Source organism: Pseudorca crassidens, chromosome 20 (assembly GCF_039906515.1).
Source record: "Pseudorca crassidens isolate mPseCra1 chromosome 20, mPseCra1.hap1, whole genome shotgun sequence".
In the NCBI taxonomy this organism is placed as follows: domain Eukaryota; kingdom Metazoa; phylum Chordata; class Mammalia; order Artiodactyla; family Delphinidae; genus Pseudorca; species Pseudorca crassidens.
Genome location: NC_090315.1, coordinates 10,942,125 through 10,959,636, shown reverse-complemented (window position 1 = coordinate 10,959,636; position 17,512 = coordinate 10,942,125). Strand labels below are relative to the sequence as shown.

Sequence of the window (17,512 nt, the reverse complement as noted above, 5' to 3'; positions counted from 1 at the left end):
GAAAGTCCCTCCCTCAGCATCTAAAACATCTTCTCGGCAGTGTTCTGGGTCAGCCTTACCTGAGCTTGTAGTTCGGTGGGATCCCACCTCCTATTAGATTCACCTTGGACAGGCTTTGACCTTGACTTCTGCCTGCTTGTCCCAGTAAGGCTACAAATAGGAAATCCAAGTTTGTTCACATCAGCAAATACCCTCAGAGCAAAAGTGGCTTCAGGGCCCCATGGGCCTTTCCCTTAAATTTTTGGCTTAGTATATCGTTAACTGTATTTTATTGAATATTTGATGCTTTTCAGATTTTTTTTACTTCTGGTTTTCAGCAGGAGAGTCCAAATAATCTGGCCTTCCCGCTATAGGAAACCAAAAATCCCACAAAACCAAGCCAAGATCCAAACCCAGGTTTCTTTGATTCTAAAATCTAAGTATTTAATAACTGCTATGATATAGCCTAGTCTCTGGAAATTTTGATTCCTTGATAAGAATGTCAGAGACTGTTAGCCACCGCTCAATATCCATTTTTCCTTCTTCTTTTAGTAAATAATTATCTGAATATTTTAAAGCTTTAATTACAGGGATCTTTAGCAAGAGTTTTTTGTTGGGCATAATGCATCCAACTAAAGGATTGCATTTCCCAGTCTCCTCTGCAGCCCTTCCACGTGGCTAAAGTTCTGACCAGTAAGATGTGCACAGAAGCACACTGTGGTACTTCTGGGAGGCAAGGGACTTCCTTTCCTGCAAAATGGTGATGGGTGGAGTTCCAGCAGCCATCTTGGACCATGAGGATGAGGGCCACAGCCAAAGAATAATGGAATAGTGGGCTAGAAGGAGCCTGGGTTCCAGATGAATTCAGGTCCACCATACCTGCCAAACACTGGGTTTCTAAAGAAATAAAAACTACCTTGTTTGAGCGTCTACTATTTTGAGGTTTTCGAATCCAAAACGACACAGATGAAGAGTCAAAAATAATCTCAGGCTAAGGGACTCGGCTAAGGATTCTTCTCTCAACTTTTTCCATTTCACCATGCACTGGCCCATGACTCCCTTCTCTCCCAAACCCCTTCCCTGAACAACACACAAACCAGTCTGGGCCCAGCCTTATAAATACTGATTTTATAGAAAGGACCAATTCAAAATTGGTCAGATGCCACACATTAGAAGCTTTCCAGAACCACAAGGATGAAAAACTAAAACCAAGACAAAACAACAAAAAAACAACAAAAACACATCTCAAACAGAACAAACAAAAATACCCCAGATCAAACTGCCTGAAGGTCAAGGTCTTGGTTGACCAAAGGCTTCTAAAGAAACACATGTGGATGGGGGGTGGAGAGACCCCAACACCTGAACAAGTACCCAGAGTAGAAGGAAAAACAACCCAGAAATTCAAAGCCACAGTCCCTGCCCACCGGCCCCCGATGCTGTCCAGAGCGAGGCAAAGGGCTTCACAGCTTTTTTTGCAGGGGGGAGGGGGGAGAGTCATGGCAATAGCTTAAATATTGGGAGGAGGAGAATTTTTACACTTCAACTTTTTTCTCCTCTTCCCCTTTAGGGGAAGTAGAGAGACTGGTAGCTTGAGGTTAAGGAGAAAACTGATTTTTATTGTTTTAATGGGGAAATGGCAGGCGGCCATGAAAACTGCCAAATGTGATCTTTGATCTGATGGCCCCAGTTCCTAAAGAGGAGGTGAGCCCTGGTGTAGTAGGTTAGGAAGGGTACCAACCCTGGGTGCTGCAGCCTCCTGGGGAAAAAAAAAAACAGCTCCAGAGGGAAAGAACTGAGGGGAGGGAACGGAAGGGGGCCAGAATGGGGGAACCCTTAAGTAGTACCAAAATTAGCTGCCGTCTGCTCCCTGCTCGTAGGTCCCTGGGGTATGAAGAGTGGCAGGGAGGGCGCTGGGGCTGAATGGAGAAGAAATTGAGATGCTGATAAAAAAACACCCTACTTGAGGGTCTGAAGAGTAGAAAACCAGTAGGGGTCAATCAGAGTGCTTTCTTGGGTCATCCCCCTGAACACCATCGCAGTTCTGGAGGGGGATCAACGCTGCCTGGGCAGAGGGTATGGGCTGGTGACCCAGTCCTGACCCTCGGCTCCCAGGGGGAGGGGGTGGGGGTGGGCATGGTGGGCTCTTCCCCCCCCCTCCCCCGGCTTCACCTCCCCTCCTCCCGGCCAGCCCGGCCGCCCCCACCGCCTGGCCCATTGCAGGGCAACACCCAGTTGTTATCGTGCAGACCCAGGCGGCAGCCGGGCGTCTCGCGATCGGCTCGGCGGCAGCACATCCAGTAGGAACGTCCATAAGGCAGGTCGTGGTGGTAGGGCTTGGGGTGCCAGCGGCAGAGCGACACATCGCCCTTCTCGTATCTCTTGCGGCACTGCTTGCAAGGGTCATCGCGGTAGAGCGGGTCGCGGCTCCAGCGCGAGTCTGTGGCCCGCACGCCGAAAGCCTCAATGATGCCCTTGAAGTGGTGGCAGGTGCACTTGAGGGCCGCCAGGGCGCGCGTGGGCAGGAAGCTGAAGATCTTGACCAGCACGTGCTCAGGCAGCAGCAGCATGTACTGTCGCGGCTCCAGCAACCGCTGGATCTTGAAGCGGATTTCCAGGAAGTCGTGCGACACGTGCCGGTACAGGCGGCACAGGGAGGTGTCCACCGTCCCCTCAGCATCGTCCGGGCCGGGTGCAGTGGCAGGCGAGTCAGTTGGCGGTGGCTCGGGGGGCCCATCAGGTCCCCGGGGCTGGAGGAAGAAGAGCTGGCCAGGCGGGGGTGGCTCCTCGGGGCTGACGGTCAGGCACACCGTCTCTTCCTTCACGTTTTTGGTGCCATCCTTGCCGAAGAAGATGCACTCATCCACCACCCCCGTCACCACCACATCCACATGGAAGCCTGACGCGCCACAGTCCCGGGCAGGGGGTGGAGGGGGGGCCGGGGGAGTGTCCTCGGGCCTGGCAGGGGCTGGGGTCTCACCCTCGCTGGCTTCATCCGCCCTAGCCAGCAGAAACTCCACATTGCTGGGGAGGGCATCCCGAGAGGGGCTGATGAGCTGGTACAGGTCGCAGGTGATCTTGTCCTTGGCCCGGGCCCCAGGACCCGGGCTGCCAGGGTAGGCACAACCCGGCCGGCCCCCGCTCCCGTTGGGCAAGCTGCCATCCGGTGCACGGGGCTCTCGGCTATTGGAGATCCGAAAGGCGATGCGCACCTCCCCAGGGCCTGGGCCGGGCCGCTCCTCCTTGCGGAGGCCTTTGGCTGGAGGGTTGTCCCGCTGAGCCTCGAAGTGGGCCACGGCCTCCGCCACACGGCTGCAGTCCCCGCCACCAGACCGCCGTTCGGACCCCAGCCCCTTGGCAGGCCCACCCTGTTCGGCCGACACATAGACCACAGGCGCTGGGGTGCTCGGGCGCGGGTAGCTCTGCAGGGCCAGGGCGGCCCGCTGTTCCACCAGGGCCACCATCTCGGCCACAGAGAGCAGGTCCACATCCTCACTGGCTGAGGCTGGGACCCCCTCAGCAGCAGGGGGCCCGTCTTGTCCCCCTGGGTCCGGAGGAGCCTTCGTAGGCTCAAGACAGCGCCTCCTCCGCTTGGCCTTGGAGCTGTCACTGCCCCAGTGCCCCTTGACCTTCATGGAGCTGGCCCGGCTGCCTCCACCGCACTGGTGGGCCACAAAGAAGGCCACCTTCTCCTTTGTATTCCCGGGCTTGATAACATACCACGTGTCCAGCAGGACTCGACCCTCGTCGCCGGCAGCCGCTGCTGAAAGGAGCGGGGCAGGCTGGGAGGCAGGAGCCTCCGTGGCCAAGGCTGGGGGTGTGTTTTCTGAGTGGGCAGGGCCATGGTCTGGCTCCGCCCCCCCACCTGGCTCAGGGCAGGCTGACGGCTTGAGGGCTGCGGAAGGCGGGCGCGGCTGGTTCTGGGAGTAGGTGCCAAAGGGCCGGGGGCACCACAGCTGGAAGGGAAGGAGGCCCCCTCGGTCCATTCTGGGGAATGGTGGCAGACAGGCGGGGGTTCACCACATCTCAGGACCTGAATGGCGGTGGGGGGCTCCACAGGCCACCTGGAGACAGGGAAGAGGAGGCTGGGGAGCTGGGGAACGGCCTGCCCTCCCAGTACCCCACTGACCTCAACATCTCCTGACCTGAGGGGACAGACCAAACTAGACCACTGAGATCCTGTTCCCGCCCCCCTGGCACAGGTGAGCAAATGGAAGGCTGCAGAGGGGATAGGACCTGCTCCTGTAAAACTCAGAGTGTGACCGGAGCTGGTTGTTTGCTCCAACCCTCCGCTGTCTCACAGCCTGACTGGTTTCACTCACGATCCAGAGGTCTCCTGCTGCCATAACTTTTTAAACAGAAATGAAAGTACCAACTGACAGCTCCTCCTTTTTCTATTTGCTCACCTAGTAACAAGTTCCTGAAAAGACAAGAATTCCCAGCCCTGCCCACAGCTACTGCGGCTTGAGCCCAGAGGAAGCAACAAGGTAGGCTGGGCAGGGGAAGAAAATCAGAGGTCGGAGACAGAGAGGTCCTTAAGAATTCAGCTCCTCACTTTGCTCGGGTCGTGAGGCTCTTGAAGGATCCCTTAAAGCTGTGTATCCTCAGCCAGAAAAATGCACACACTTGCACCAAGACTGTGCAGGTAATTCCCTTAAGCACAAACGCAGACCCCTGGGATGAGAAGGCCCTTCTAGTCTAGTTTCCTCAAGTTGCTCACAACTTGCTGAGTTTGAGGCTCAGAGTGGGGAAGGCTTACATAGTGTTAACACCAGGCCCTCGAACTTGTTTTCCAGACTTTTCAATTTAGGGCTTGCAATAGTGACCGTTTTATTTTGCAATGACTTTGTGTGCTTGACCTAATCTGGAAGCAATTTTGCTAATGACTCTGACACGACCACGTTCCACTGCAGGACCAACAGTCTCAATCCCTCAGTCTCAATCCTTCCCTGGCCCATTTCCCTCCAGACATCTTGAAACCAAAATACCCTTCAGGGCTTCCCTGGTGGCTCAGTGGTTAAGAATCCGCCTGCCAATGCAGGGGACACGGGTTCGATCCCTGGTCTGGGAAGATCCTACATGCCGTGGAGCAACTAAGCCCGTGCGCCACAACTACTGAGCCTGCGTGCCACAACTACTGACCCCGCGTGCCTAGAGCCTGTGCTCTGCAACAAGACAAGCTACCACAACGAGAAGCCCGCACACTGCAATGAAGAGTAGCCCCCGCTCGCCGCAACTAGAGAAAGCCCACGTACAGCAACGAAGACCCAATGCAGCCAAAAATAAAAATTAAAAAAACAAAACAAACAAAAACAAAAACAACAAAATACCCTTCAAACATCAAAACTTCCACATGCTTACAGACTGGTAAAAGTAGTTTGCTGACTCCTGGTCAGACTATTTTGAGCCACAGGCCAAATGTGGCCCACTGCCTGCCTCTGCAAATAGAAGTTTTATTGAAACATGTTCATTCGTTTATGATTGCTTTCATGCTATCATGGCAGAGTTGAGTAGTGGCAACAGAGAACATATGGCCTGCAAAGCCTAAAATACTCATTATCTGGCCCTTTATGGAAAAAGTTTGCTGACCTCTGCAGTATATATGGTCCCTCTAAATTCAGGCAATACCACAGACACCACTAAATCACCATTTACTTCATAACCCTGTAGACACCATTCAAGATCTAGACAGCCTCCAAACATCCACAGACCCCAGAAACAGAAAGTCCTAATCCTAAAAATCCTTGCCCCCCATAATCCCCAATCCCACCTACCCCAATACTTACAGCCCCTGCCGAAATGCCAGTTTCTTGCTTAAAACAACAACAACAACAACAAAAATGCCACACAGCCCCTAAAACCTACAGAAGGCTAAGTTTACCAACCACCAACACATCTAAAATGTCCAGGAATAGAAGCTACCACATCAAAGGCCATTCACTCTCTATAGATGCAAATGAATCCTGACTAACATATCCAGACCCTCTCAAATCCTGCTTTAAACTTCCAAACCTAAAAATATCCCCTCCAGCACAGAAAGCCTCAATCTCAACGAACCCCTCACAGATTCCCATGCCTAACCAAGAACTCGAACACACACAGCAATTTCCCAACCTCACAGATGACCTGAAAGACCAGTTTCCTGAAATCCTATACTCACCTCAAACTCTTTCTAAACCTCCACATGTATTCCCTAATTCCACAGAAGCCCCCCCAACCGCAAAACAACTCACTAAAGCATAAAATCTCCGTAACACATAAAACTAATCCCAAACCAGATATTTCTCAAAAGCCAAAAGGACCTCCAAAATACTCCCAAAGAAACCTTACAAAATGTTAATAAGCAGACATGAGCTTATGGCATGCTCGCTGGCAGTTTTACTGGGTACTGTTCTAACAACTCCTGCTAATCCTCTCCCGTCCCTAGGAAGCAGGTAGTGTTATCAGTCCCTGTTTCCAGATGAGGCACAGAAAGGTTAAATCCCGTGTCCGGAGACAATCAGGTAGGAAGTCGGGAGAGCCGAAAGCCCACGCATTCTGGGTCCAGAATTGGTACTCTTGGACTCTTTTCTTTGCTTCTCAGTCTCTCCGTGGCTCCCCAAATCCTATACCCACCAAACACCCCAATCCACACGAGAGATCCCCTACAACACAACCGAACCTTCCACACTACAACAGAACGGAAACCAGAATCCCAAGGTGCCCCCTAAACTCAAGGGAACCCCAAAGTATCCCCACACGCAAGCAAGAATATCCCCAAGCCCCCAAATATAGCCTCCCCGGAATCCGCCAACCCCTGGGGCTACCCTCGAAACCGAGACACGCCCCCAAAGCGCCCCCACCGGCGAGCCCCGCCCCCTACGGCGGGAGAAAGTGGCTGCACACACGCGTGCGCACGAGTGGGAAGAGGGCCCGCCCCCTCGCTCCTTCCCTCCGGCTGTCGCGCGGGCGGGTACCCGACTAGTTTCCCTCCGCCTCTTTGTTGACAGACGCGCGCGTGAGGCCCCCAGCCAATGAGCGGCGGCCGTTCGGGGCCATGCCCAAATAAGGAAGGCCTTGGCGAAGGGGCCCAACTTCGAAGAGGGAGGAGTAGGCGAGAGGTGACGAAGCGGGGTGTGGAAACAGCCGAGTGCAAGAGAGCGTGGAACAACTCCCAACTTCCTGCTAAACGGAGGGACAAGGCCAGGACCGAGGCCACGGCATTCAAGGAGAGGTTTATTACGACGTTTCCTCTAAACAGGAGCCTTGATTGACAGTTGAGATTTAAAGGCCCAAGCAGTTTAGGGATTGAGACTCCAGGGCGGAAGGAAGGGGGTCTAAAAGTGCCTAGCTTTGGTAGGGAGCCCTGGGGGGCTAGATTTCCTGCGGGGGAAACTGGGCAGCGGGATCACCTAACCCTGAAAAACAAATGGGCAGAACCCTGCGATGGCTCCCGCGGCACTGAGTCTAAGCCTCTGGGCCTGGCATTCAAGGCTCAGGCCTTGTGGCCAAAAGGACCTCTCTGGCCAGCCCTTCCAACCAGGCGCCGCAAATCTGACTCTGAGTTGGTACAATAAAAGACTATGAAATACCTCAATAATGTTTTTTTAATATTGATTACCTGTTAAAATGATACTATTTAGGATATAATTGAGTTAAAATACTTAAAATTAACTTCTCTCCTTCCTTTGACTTTTTAAATGTGGCTACTAGAAGATTTTAAATTGCACGTAAGGCTCACTTTATATTTCTCTTGAACAGCACTGGACTAGATCCTTTCAGTGCCAGGCGGACTCAAGAGACACTCAAAGGTGGCCCCACTGCAGGCATCTGTCCATCCCCACCACCCTGCCTACTACCAACCATCCCACACATCAGAGCCAGAAGGGTCTTCTAAAAGTATAAACCTGACCTTGTCCCTACCCTTCTCAGAACCTACCATAACTCCCCAGTGCCCTTGGGAAAAAGCCCAGATACCCCACTGGTCCAGCCTCGTCCTTCCCCACTCTTCCACACCCCCAGTGGACCCAGGTAAGCACATGATCTGGCATACAGAGTAGTTAGGATACTGGGGCCCTGTCTGATCCTCGATAGGAGCTGTTATCTCCATTGTATAGATGAAGAAATTGAGGCAGGACAGGTTGCCTAACTAGCCCAAGGTCACACATAACTGGTGTGACTTCGAGTAGGGGTATGAACCCAGGGAATCTGATTCTAGATTGCTGTGCTCTATTGTTTAATTATATATTCTCTGGGGTCTCAGCTCAGCCATCCCCTGCTCCAGGAAGCTAACCTCCCAGGCTGGGTCAGGCTCCACCTCTGGGCTCCCACACTGGCCTCCTTGATATCTATTTCTCAGAGTCAGCAAGCTCTTTCCTTCCATGGTCTTCGCACCTGCTGTTTCCTCTGACTGGAATGCTTTGTCCCCAGATCTCCACATGGTTCAATCCCTTCTATCATTTGGGTCTTTGCTCAAATGTAACTTTAATGGGCCTGTATCTTTAACAGAGAGGCCTTCCCCGAGCTCCCTTCCTGGAAACCTCCCAACTGCCCAGAGGGGGACCTCTGGGTTCCCAAGTCCCAGCCCTGCCCACTCTTGAGTCATCACTGTCTAGAGATCGATCTGTCTCCTCCACTGGAGAGTGAACCCCCGGGAGGAGAGGAGGGAGGAAGGGTCAGAGGTATCATGCTCATCATGGTGACCCCAGCAACACTGCCCAGCATGGGACTGAATGGATCAAAGCTCCTTTTCCAGAGGCTCCATGTCGTAAACCCCATGAAGCCTGACAGTGTAAATTCTGTTTCACACCCAAGTATTCTATCTGTGTCCGAGGTCACTGGGGCAGAATTTTCTAACTTCCCCACACTGAGCCCAGCACAAAGCCCTACGCTAAGACAGCTTTTAGAGAATGCTCCGTGAAGCTCCATTTATTGTAAAACATCAGAAGCCAGAAAGACTGAAAATAAAAAGATGGGAAAAGACGGACCAGGCAAATATGAACCAAGAGTCAAGGAGAGGAGTGACATTGCTGTTTAAAAAAACAGTAACAACTGACAAAAGCAAAAGGTATTATCAGGGACAAAGATGGTGACAAAACAAACTGACCCATTATACACAAAAGTTCTCAACATACGTGCTCCTAATACTATGGCCTCAAAATATACAAAGCAAAAAACAACAGAATGACACACAGTTTGGCAAATCCACAAATGTAATGGGACACCTTAATATATCTCTCCATAAGACATTGGTTGAAAAGATAAAATCAGTAAGGACCTGAACCCCACAACCAGCACCCTTGCTGGAATGCCCCCGACAATTAGAGAATCCAGTTTTATATCCCTCATCTGACATTCAGAGGTCCTCCCGTGTGCTGGCCCTGGGTTGGATGCTGGGGATACAGAGATGACACTGAGTTCACCAGAAAGAGCTCATGGGAAAGGGGGCAGACATCCAAATAAACAATCATGGCCAACATGAATATATTACAGAGCAAATGATCACAACAGCAGTGAACACTGGAGCACTCACCGTGAGCCAGGCTTTGCTGTGAGTACTTTACAAATATTAGCTCATTTAATTCTCACATCATCTTACTATTTTTCATCTCGTTTCAGGGATTAGGAAGTGGAGGCACAGAAGGGCTAAGGAATTGCTGTCGGACGCAGCTCTGTGGCTGAGCTTTGACTCCGAGAGTCTGGCTGACTCCAGAGTGCAAGCAGCTCATTCATTGAGTATACGGAGCACTTTTCCTGGATCATCTTGTTCCTGGATCATCTTGTTCAGTCCACAAGGCCTTTGCACTCTCTGTTCCCTATGCCTAGAATACTCTTCCCCAGGTATTCACAGGGCTCACCCCCTCCTCAGATCACCTTCATGGGACCTTCCTTTTTTTTTTTTTTTTTACCTTATTTTATTGAAGTATAGTTGATTTACAATGTTGTGTTAATTTCTACTGTACAGCAAAGTGATCCAGTTATACATATATACATATTCTTTTTTCATATTCTTTTCCATTATGGTTGATCACAGGATATTGAATAGAGTTCCTTGTGCTATACAGTAGGACCTTATTGTTCACAAGACCCTCCTTGATTGAAAACTGCAGCCCCTGCCACAGACAGACATACACACTCTCCTTCCCTGATTTACTTTTCTCTTTTAGCATGTGTTACTATCTAATACACTATAAACTTCATAAAGTTTATTGTCCGCTCCCCTCACTAAAATGAAAGCTCCCCCAAGGCTGATACTTTTGCCTAGTTTTTTTTTCACTGCTGTGTCGCCAGCTTTTAGAACAGCGCCAAGCGGTTGGCTACCATTAGTGTGGTCCCCAGAGCGGCAGCCGCTGGGAGTGTGTTAGAAATGCAGTCTTGGGCTCTGCCCTACACCCACTGAATCAGAATGTGCACTTCAACAAGCTCTCTGGGGGATTGCAAGCACAATTAAGTGTGAGAAGCAACGCCCAAGCACATCACAGGTGTGCAGTGCACGTTTGTTTGAACAAACCCCTAACACTGCCATACTGTCTGCCTTCTGCACAGTTGCTACTGGGGACCTCTTGTGAAAAACTAGCTGGTCCAGCCGAGTCCACCGGTGGAAATCCTGCGCCCAGGACCAAGGTAGGATGCCACCTCCTCCAGGAGCTCTGCTGGTGCCATCCTAAGCTACACAGGATCTCTTCCTCCTCAGGCCTCCTCTGGCAGCACCTGTCACCTGCCCTCGCTGAATGACAATGACCTGGGTGAGGGCCTCTCTCCCCTTCATCCTCTGGATTTCCGGAAGGCTGGGACCTCTCCTCAAAGGTACAGCTGCTCCAGCCTCCGCACGTGGCTCCCTGGCCTGGTTTAGCATTTCCGGCTCCATCCTTTCCATGGTAGCCAGAGAGAGCTTTCCAAACACAAATCAGACCACAGCGCTCCCCTGTTTAAAATTCTTCCATGAGAGGTGCAAGTTGGCAAAACAAAATGAACAAACAAACAAACAAAACATGCCCAGGAACCGTTTCTCAGAAAGCTACTGGAGGATTTGCTTCACCACAGGAAGGAACAAACCAAGAAAAAGGAAGCTATCAGATCAAAGAAATAAGATCTAGCCCAGAAAAAGGCAAAAGGAAGGAATCCCCAGATGAAGGTAAAGGGAGCTCCAAGGAGGACAGCTGTGCAGCATGTGGAGGGAGAACCTGCTTCTGGCAATGCACAGAGAAAGGAGAAAGGCTGACAGTTAACAAGCTGAGCCTGCGACTTGAGAAGCTGGAAACAGTAGCAACCACAGAATAAGCCAAAGAAGGAAGGAAAGGATAAAAAGCAGATGCCTGACTCCCCCACGCTGAGTCAGGGGATACCCCCTCCCCCCACCTTGGGGTACCTCCATCCCATGGTCCAGGAGGTCAGGGTCGTGCCAGCACAGGACTGGGCACAGAGTGGTGCCCAGGGAACGCACTTGCCCACTGCCAAACAGGCATCGGTGGCAGGACCCCGGGGCTCTGCTCCTGGCCCTGCTCTTTCTATCCTCCACTGTCTCTACCCCGTCACCCCCATTACTACTTTGTCCGCAACCCTGATCCATCCATGTCCCGTTATTGGCTTTGTGGACTCAGGGTCTGCTGGTCTCTCTCCCCCTCTCAAATTTCCCTTTCTGACTAACAGCTGATGGTAGGAATCACCCGAATCCTCAGGAGCTAGAGATCCAGGGTGCAGACAGAATCCAGACAGGGCCTCCGAGCACCCCAGCTTTCCCACTTCTAGGGGTGTGACCGTAGGCAGGGTTTTTATCCCTCTGTGCCTTGGTTTCCCCCACTGAAAAATACAGATAATCACAGTACCCACCCATGGGTTGGCTGCTGATTCACTGAGACCAACCCAGTAGAGCGCTCACTGCCAGCGAGGCACCAAGGAGAGGTTCAATACAAAGGCACCAGGATTATTAAGAAAAGGTGAGACAGAGAATTCCCTGGCAGTCCGGTGGTTAGGACTCCCCGCTTCCATTGCACGGGACACAGGTTCAATCCCTGGTCGGGGAACTAAGATCCCGCAAGCTGCACAGTGCAGCCAAAAAAAAAAAAAAAAAAAAGTGAGACTGTTGAAGGGTTATCACTGATGGAGCCAAAGACATCTCTCTTTATTTCACACTCTGAAATGAAACCGATCCTTGTCCCCCACAATAATCAAAATATGGCCATGCCTTTCTTACTGTTGGGTATTGGGTCTCACCTAGTAATTACACAGAATTTACAGAGCAGCTACTGGGTGCCAGACACTGTTCCAGGCATCGGGGACATGCAGGGCACAGGAGACAGAATTTCTTGTCCTTACGGATTGGAGAGAGGGCACAAGGAATAGATAGTAATTTTCAAGGTGCTACAGGGAAACAAATATACCAAGTGAGAGGGATGAGGAGCGTAAAGCAGGGGTTATGATCTTAACTGAGGCGTCAGGAGCAGGTGACAAGCCAAGTCTTTGAGAAAACCTGTGCTTTTAGGAATGACGCAGCTTTACCAGAGCCGCTCGATATATACCATTCGCAATGATAAAAAAAAAAATCATTTTGTATGAGTAAGCTTCAGATAAGCACAGGCTGAAAACACACTTAAGATTTGAAGAAAAGGCAAAATAACTTGGAAAGGAGAAACATTTTCTATGAGAAACAAATAAAGGGGGAAAAAGGTGTCACATCACCCCGGGGCACCCAGATGTGACAAACTGGTACAGGGAAAAGTAAGAGGTTGGCAACTTTTCCCCAAACTAACAGGAGACGTGGAGACAAAAATGTACCTGGTACAGGCCCTGGCACATAGTAGGTGCTCTATCAACATGGTGGACTACTCAAGGGATGAACCCCCATTTTCCAGAAGAGGAAACTGAGGTCCAGAGGGGTTAAGTGACTTGTCCAAAGTCACATAGCTGGTGGGTGATGGAGCCAGGATTAAAATCTGGGTGTTCTGGTTCCGGAGCACATGTTCAATAAATTTTTCTTGAAAGAATAAAATTAATCAAAATACTTCACACTTATTAAGAGCTTAATATGCACTAGGCGTTTTATACATGTGACCTCATCAACTGCTTACAAGAGCCTGACGGCTGGAATGTGGCCCCATTTTACATATGAGAAAACCGAGGCCCAGAGGCGGAAAGCAACTTGGCCAAGGACACACAGCAGCAGAGGTGCGGGACAGGAACGTGGTCCTATCTGACGCTGATGCTATTAACCATAAGCTTTCCTATCAGGGTCAGAAAATTTATGGGATAAACTCCGGAAGCCTCAAGACAAATGAACCAAACTGTTTCAAAATGACTGGCGAAGTTGCCAAACTGCCCAGTGAGGTCCTAATGACCAAAAAGTTGGGAGAAAAAAAGCACACAGTTGTTAGAAATATTTCATATTCACAGAAATACCTGCAGTTGGGCCAGGCTGGGCATTGGCAAGTGAAATATTTATATTTGGCTGGGGCTAGGAATGGGAATGGGGACAGACTGACTTTCTGAGCACCCCCTCGGGGAGTCACCCTTGGGCTTGGGTGCCCAGGGGTAGAGGGTGGGTAACTACAAGAGTCAGGATATGGGAGGAACCTGGGAGAGAAAGGAAAGGCAGCCTGGCTGATGTCTCCCTCACTGGTCCTTCTCTACTGCCCTCTCTCAGGTCTGTGTTTCCCATTCCCATTCCAAAAAAACGACAACTCAGGTGTATAAAGCACTTACTCCAAGCACTTCACGTGCTTACCTGCCCGAACCCTCTAACCTTCCTAGGGGTTCTGATCCCATTTTATAATTGAGGAGAGGCCAAAAGACTTGCCCAAGGTCACACAGCAAGTAAATGGCAGAACTAAAATTCAAACTGAGGACTGCTTCAGTTCTCAAGTCTCTGCCCTACTCATGACATCGTACGTCAGTACAAGGAGAGGGGACTAAATTACAGTGGGGAGAGCACAGATTCTGAGCCAGGATGTCTAGGTTGGAATCCTGAGTCTATCGTTTAATGCTGGATGACCTTGGGAAAGTTGCTGAACCTCTCTGTGCCTCTGCTTCCTTTCTGTAGAATGGAGAAAACAACAGAACCTACAACTTAGGGGTGTTGTCAGAATTAAAGGACTTAATACATACAAGTAGCTAAGAACAGGGCCAGGCACTTCCTAAACAATAAGTGTTAGCTGGAATCGACTGTGGGGAAGCCCCCCCTCCCGCCCCCGCATGTTTCTGAGCTGAGGTGTGCCCAGCTCAGTGCCGGGGTTTGAGATAACGCCCCTGGGGCTGGACTAAAAAGAAGGGAATACATTAGCACCTGTGACCCAGTCACATTCCTGGGGTGGGGAACTTCCCACCAACAGCTCTTAGACTAAGGACTTACCCCGAGCCGGGATGACGATCTTAGGAAGCCTCCTCTCTTCTCAGTGGCATGTTGTTCCCACAATAGATAAGGGCACTGAGTTTCAGAGAGGGGACACTTGCCCAGGTCACAAAGGAGTAGCAGAAGAAAAGATCTGAATGCTGGAATGTCCATACACATAATCCGCTACCCTTTTCTAATTCCATTGGAGAAACGAGAGTGCAAAAGGTCGTCTTTATGGCCCCTGCTGGCCATATTATCCTACAGTTCTGTGACTGTCCAGTTTATCGGGAGTCTCTGGCTGGACTAAGCAAACTATCGCTACAGGCAGGCCCCTCATCTCATGCTCCGCACTCCACCCACAGTTCTGTATCCTAACCTACACACCACTCTATCACTGATTTCTCTCTTCCACCATCTCAGCTTGCCCTCCTGTCCCCAATCCGATCCAGAAGCTCCAACCCACCGCATCCACAGCTGGCCTTTCCCTCGGAGCCTCCAGACCCCCTCATTCATCTAGCACTGACTCCCATGCCTTTCCACATCCCCTACGCTAAACCCCTCGAAATTGCCCCCTTCAGGGCCTCTGCCAGGACGCCCAGCCCCTTCTCCAACTCGGGACTCATTTCCCCAGCTCTGAGCTCCCTCACAATCAATCCCAAAGCTCGACTCTCTCCCCACCTTCAAGACCCATCCCCAGCCCCCATTCTTCTACTATTCCCTCCGGCTCCCATTTCTCCCAAACCCCTCCCCCAAGCGATCTCCCCTCACCCAGTCTCTTCTTTAGCCCCTGCCTCTTCCCTCTCGCCACAGGGTCCCGAACCCCCGCCCGGGTTCTCAAGCGCCCCCGGCCCCGTCTCGGGGTTCTCACCATCTCCCCGCGCTGCAGCTCCCTCGGCTACGCGGGTTTCCCCCACTCGCTCCTCTCCAGCCTCCCCTTCCGGGTTCCCGCCCCGAAGCCCGCTGGGAATTGGAGTCCGGGCGGCCACGGACTACAACTCCCAGAAGGCAGCACGGTCAAGCTTGGAGGTGGGGAAGGAAGCAAACTGGGCGGGCTGAGGAAAAGAACGACTCTAACTCCCAAGCGGTAGAGAGGGGGCCTGATAGCGCAGGCGCACAGAGCGCCCCCGCCAGGCGCACTGGGAGTTGGAGTGCAACCTCCTCCATTTTGGCCCGGGGCCCTTGGAAAAGGAGTTGAGAAAACTGCAAAGGGGCAGTTTTTGTGAGGGGTGGAGAGGTGGGAAGAGCAAGTTTACCGATTTACTTAAACTGATTAACATAATAATTAACAGTGCCTTGTACTTTCTCACTTTCCCATCCATTTTTCCCCCTGGTTTTCTTACCACCACCTCCTAATTTACAAATAAGGAAATTAGCCTTAAGCTTTAGGAGGGAGGATAGCTCCATGCACTAGAAATTTGTACATATCATAGTTAGAAGATTCACGAAGACAGGCACCTTTTTGTATCTTGTTCAAGCACACAGAAGAGTGTAAATAAATGTTGAGTAAATATCTATTGTATGTTAATTATATGCCAGACACTCTGCACAGAACCCAAGAATTATCCCAAATTTATAAAAACTAAGGCAGAAAGAGATTGAGGTTCTTCTCCAGGGCAACACAGCAATAAAGTGATATGAACTGAAATGTGTTGGACTCCAGGGCCTCTGCTCTCCACTAGGTTGCTAGATCGTCTCCCCTTAAGCTATATTTTCCTGTCCATCCTCCTCACGGGCCATGAGAGTGAACTTTCTAAAATGGAAAGTTTGCTATATTAAGGAACATAACTTCATGAGGGGAACTGCTATTAAGGCTCGATTCCAATGGCCCTCCTCTGAATCTTTTCTCAATTTATCTCTCTTTAATGCGACTGTGCCTCACTAGATTCTCACGGTCTGTGAGCCTTCCCAACTGCACTGGGAAGACTTTGGCTAAATTCCCAACTTGTAGCATAGCGCTTGGCATAGGCCCTCATTAGACATGCGCTAAAGAGAAAAGTTGGCAATGGGACACCAGAGGTTGGGAAGGGAGACTGGTCACATCTCCTTTGCTTCCGGAGAATTGGCACTTAGGGAGACCCCGCCTCCTCATTAGGCTCCACTGGCTCAGGACCTCAGAAGAGGTCTGGGGGCGTGGCCTGAGGGGGCGGCACCTGCCGAAAAGGCGGGCAGCTGAGCGAGCGCTGATTGGTTGGCACTTTGGCGCGCACCGGAAAAGACTGTGTCAGGAGGCGCGAGGCCAGGCTAGCTCTGTGGTGGAAGACAGGGCCTTCCCCAGGCGCGCGTGCGCACGGCCACTTGAAGCCTGCCAGTCTCGCACCCAGCACATCTTGGCAGGAACTGCTGAGGGCGTGGCCTCGCCTCAGGAGTTCGCTCTGCTCTCCTCCTCAGGCCTGGCGCAGGAGCCTCGCGCCAAAGGGGATTCGCGTCCGCCTCACGCTTGGAACGTGGTGGCTGAGGCCGGCCTGAGGTTCGCGCACGCAACCAGCCTATCGGGACCAGCACGAGACGCTGTCTGATCAGGCTCCCAAGTGTGGGGCTGGCGCAAAACCAGAAGGGCGCCATTGTGCACGTCCTGAGGCGGGTGCTGGAGGCCAAGGGGAACGGGTCGGGTGACTAGCCGGCCAGAGGGGAGCCTGGGGTCCACTTCGTGGTCGTGGCCTCCCTCTGGGAGTTTCAGGCAGACGGGAGGGCGGTTGTGCCTTGGGTGCCCGGGCCTTGGGGGAGGCAGGACCCGAGCAGCAGAGCCGGAGTTTGGGTTTGAGGCTGGGCCTGGGTTTGGGGATCCACGCTCAGGTTTGAGATACGAAGTCTCTGAATAGTGTTGGGGATTTGGGGGTCACAAGTTAGGATCTGGGGTCTCGGGATTTGTGTCTGGAGAGAACTCGTTTTGGAAATCTGAAGGTCTTGGGTTTTGTGGCTGGAAGCTTTCCTGTTGGAATCAGAGATCCTAGTCTGGGGATCTGGAAGTCTAGAATAGCATTTTGGGGGTGCGGGGTCTAATTTGGGAGGATTGAAGCTTCAGTGTAGATTTAGGGTCTAGAATCTCAGTGTAGAGTATGAGGTATGAGATTTAGGGTCTGGGGTCACAGTTTGGAGCTTTGAGAATTGTTAGGGCCTGCAGTCCCCCACATTGAGTATGAGGCTTCAGTTTTAGAGTTTGGGTTTCAGAGTGGAACTCACGGGTGAGATCTCAGTTTAGGGTTGAGGGTCACAATTTGAGGGTCTGAAGTG

The 17,512-nt window shown here is 51.5% G+C and overlaps 2 protein-coding genes across 3 annotated transcripts in view; both read right to left on the bottom strand.

Moving 5' to 3' along the window:
* SNRPD2 (small nuclear ribonucleoprotein D2 polypeptide) overlaps positions 1–15,227 on the bottom strand; it is a 30,434-nt gene extending 15,207 nt beyond the window's left edge. The window contains exon 1 of one of the 2 annotated variants that reach the window (XM_067719649.1): positions 15,150–15,227. The gene's annotated coding sequence lies outside the window, so the exon portion shown is untranslated. Of the gene's footprint in view, positions 1–14,299; positions 14,319–15,149 lie in introns of those variants that run through there. The other variant, XM_067719651.1, reaches the window with a different exon arrangement.
* Positions 1,087–15,143, bottom strand: FBXO46 (F-box protein 46). Its single transcript, XM_067719643.1, has 2 exons — positions 14,300–15,143; positions 1,087–4,040 (listed from the first exon to the last, which is right to left on the bottom strand). Exon 2 carries the CDS (start codon positions 3,960–3,962, stop codon positions 2,145–2,147), a length of 1,818 nt encoding a protein of 605 aa, XP_067575744.1. The 5' UTR covers positions 3,963–4,040; positions 14,300–15,143; the 3' UTR covers positions 1,087–2,144.
* Positions 15,228–17,512: the final 2,285 nt, after the last annotated feature.

Coding starts and splice junctions, on each gene's coding strand:
- FBXO46 (XM_067719643.1), bottom strand. CDS start 3,962: ATGGACCGAGGGGGCCTCCTTCCCTTCCAGCTGTGGTGCCCCCGGCCC.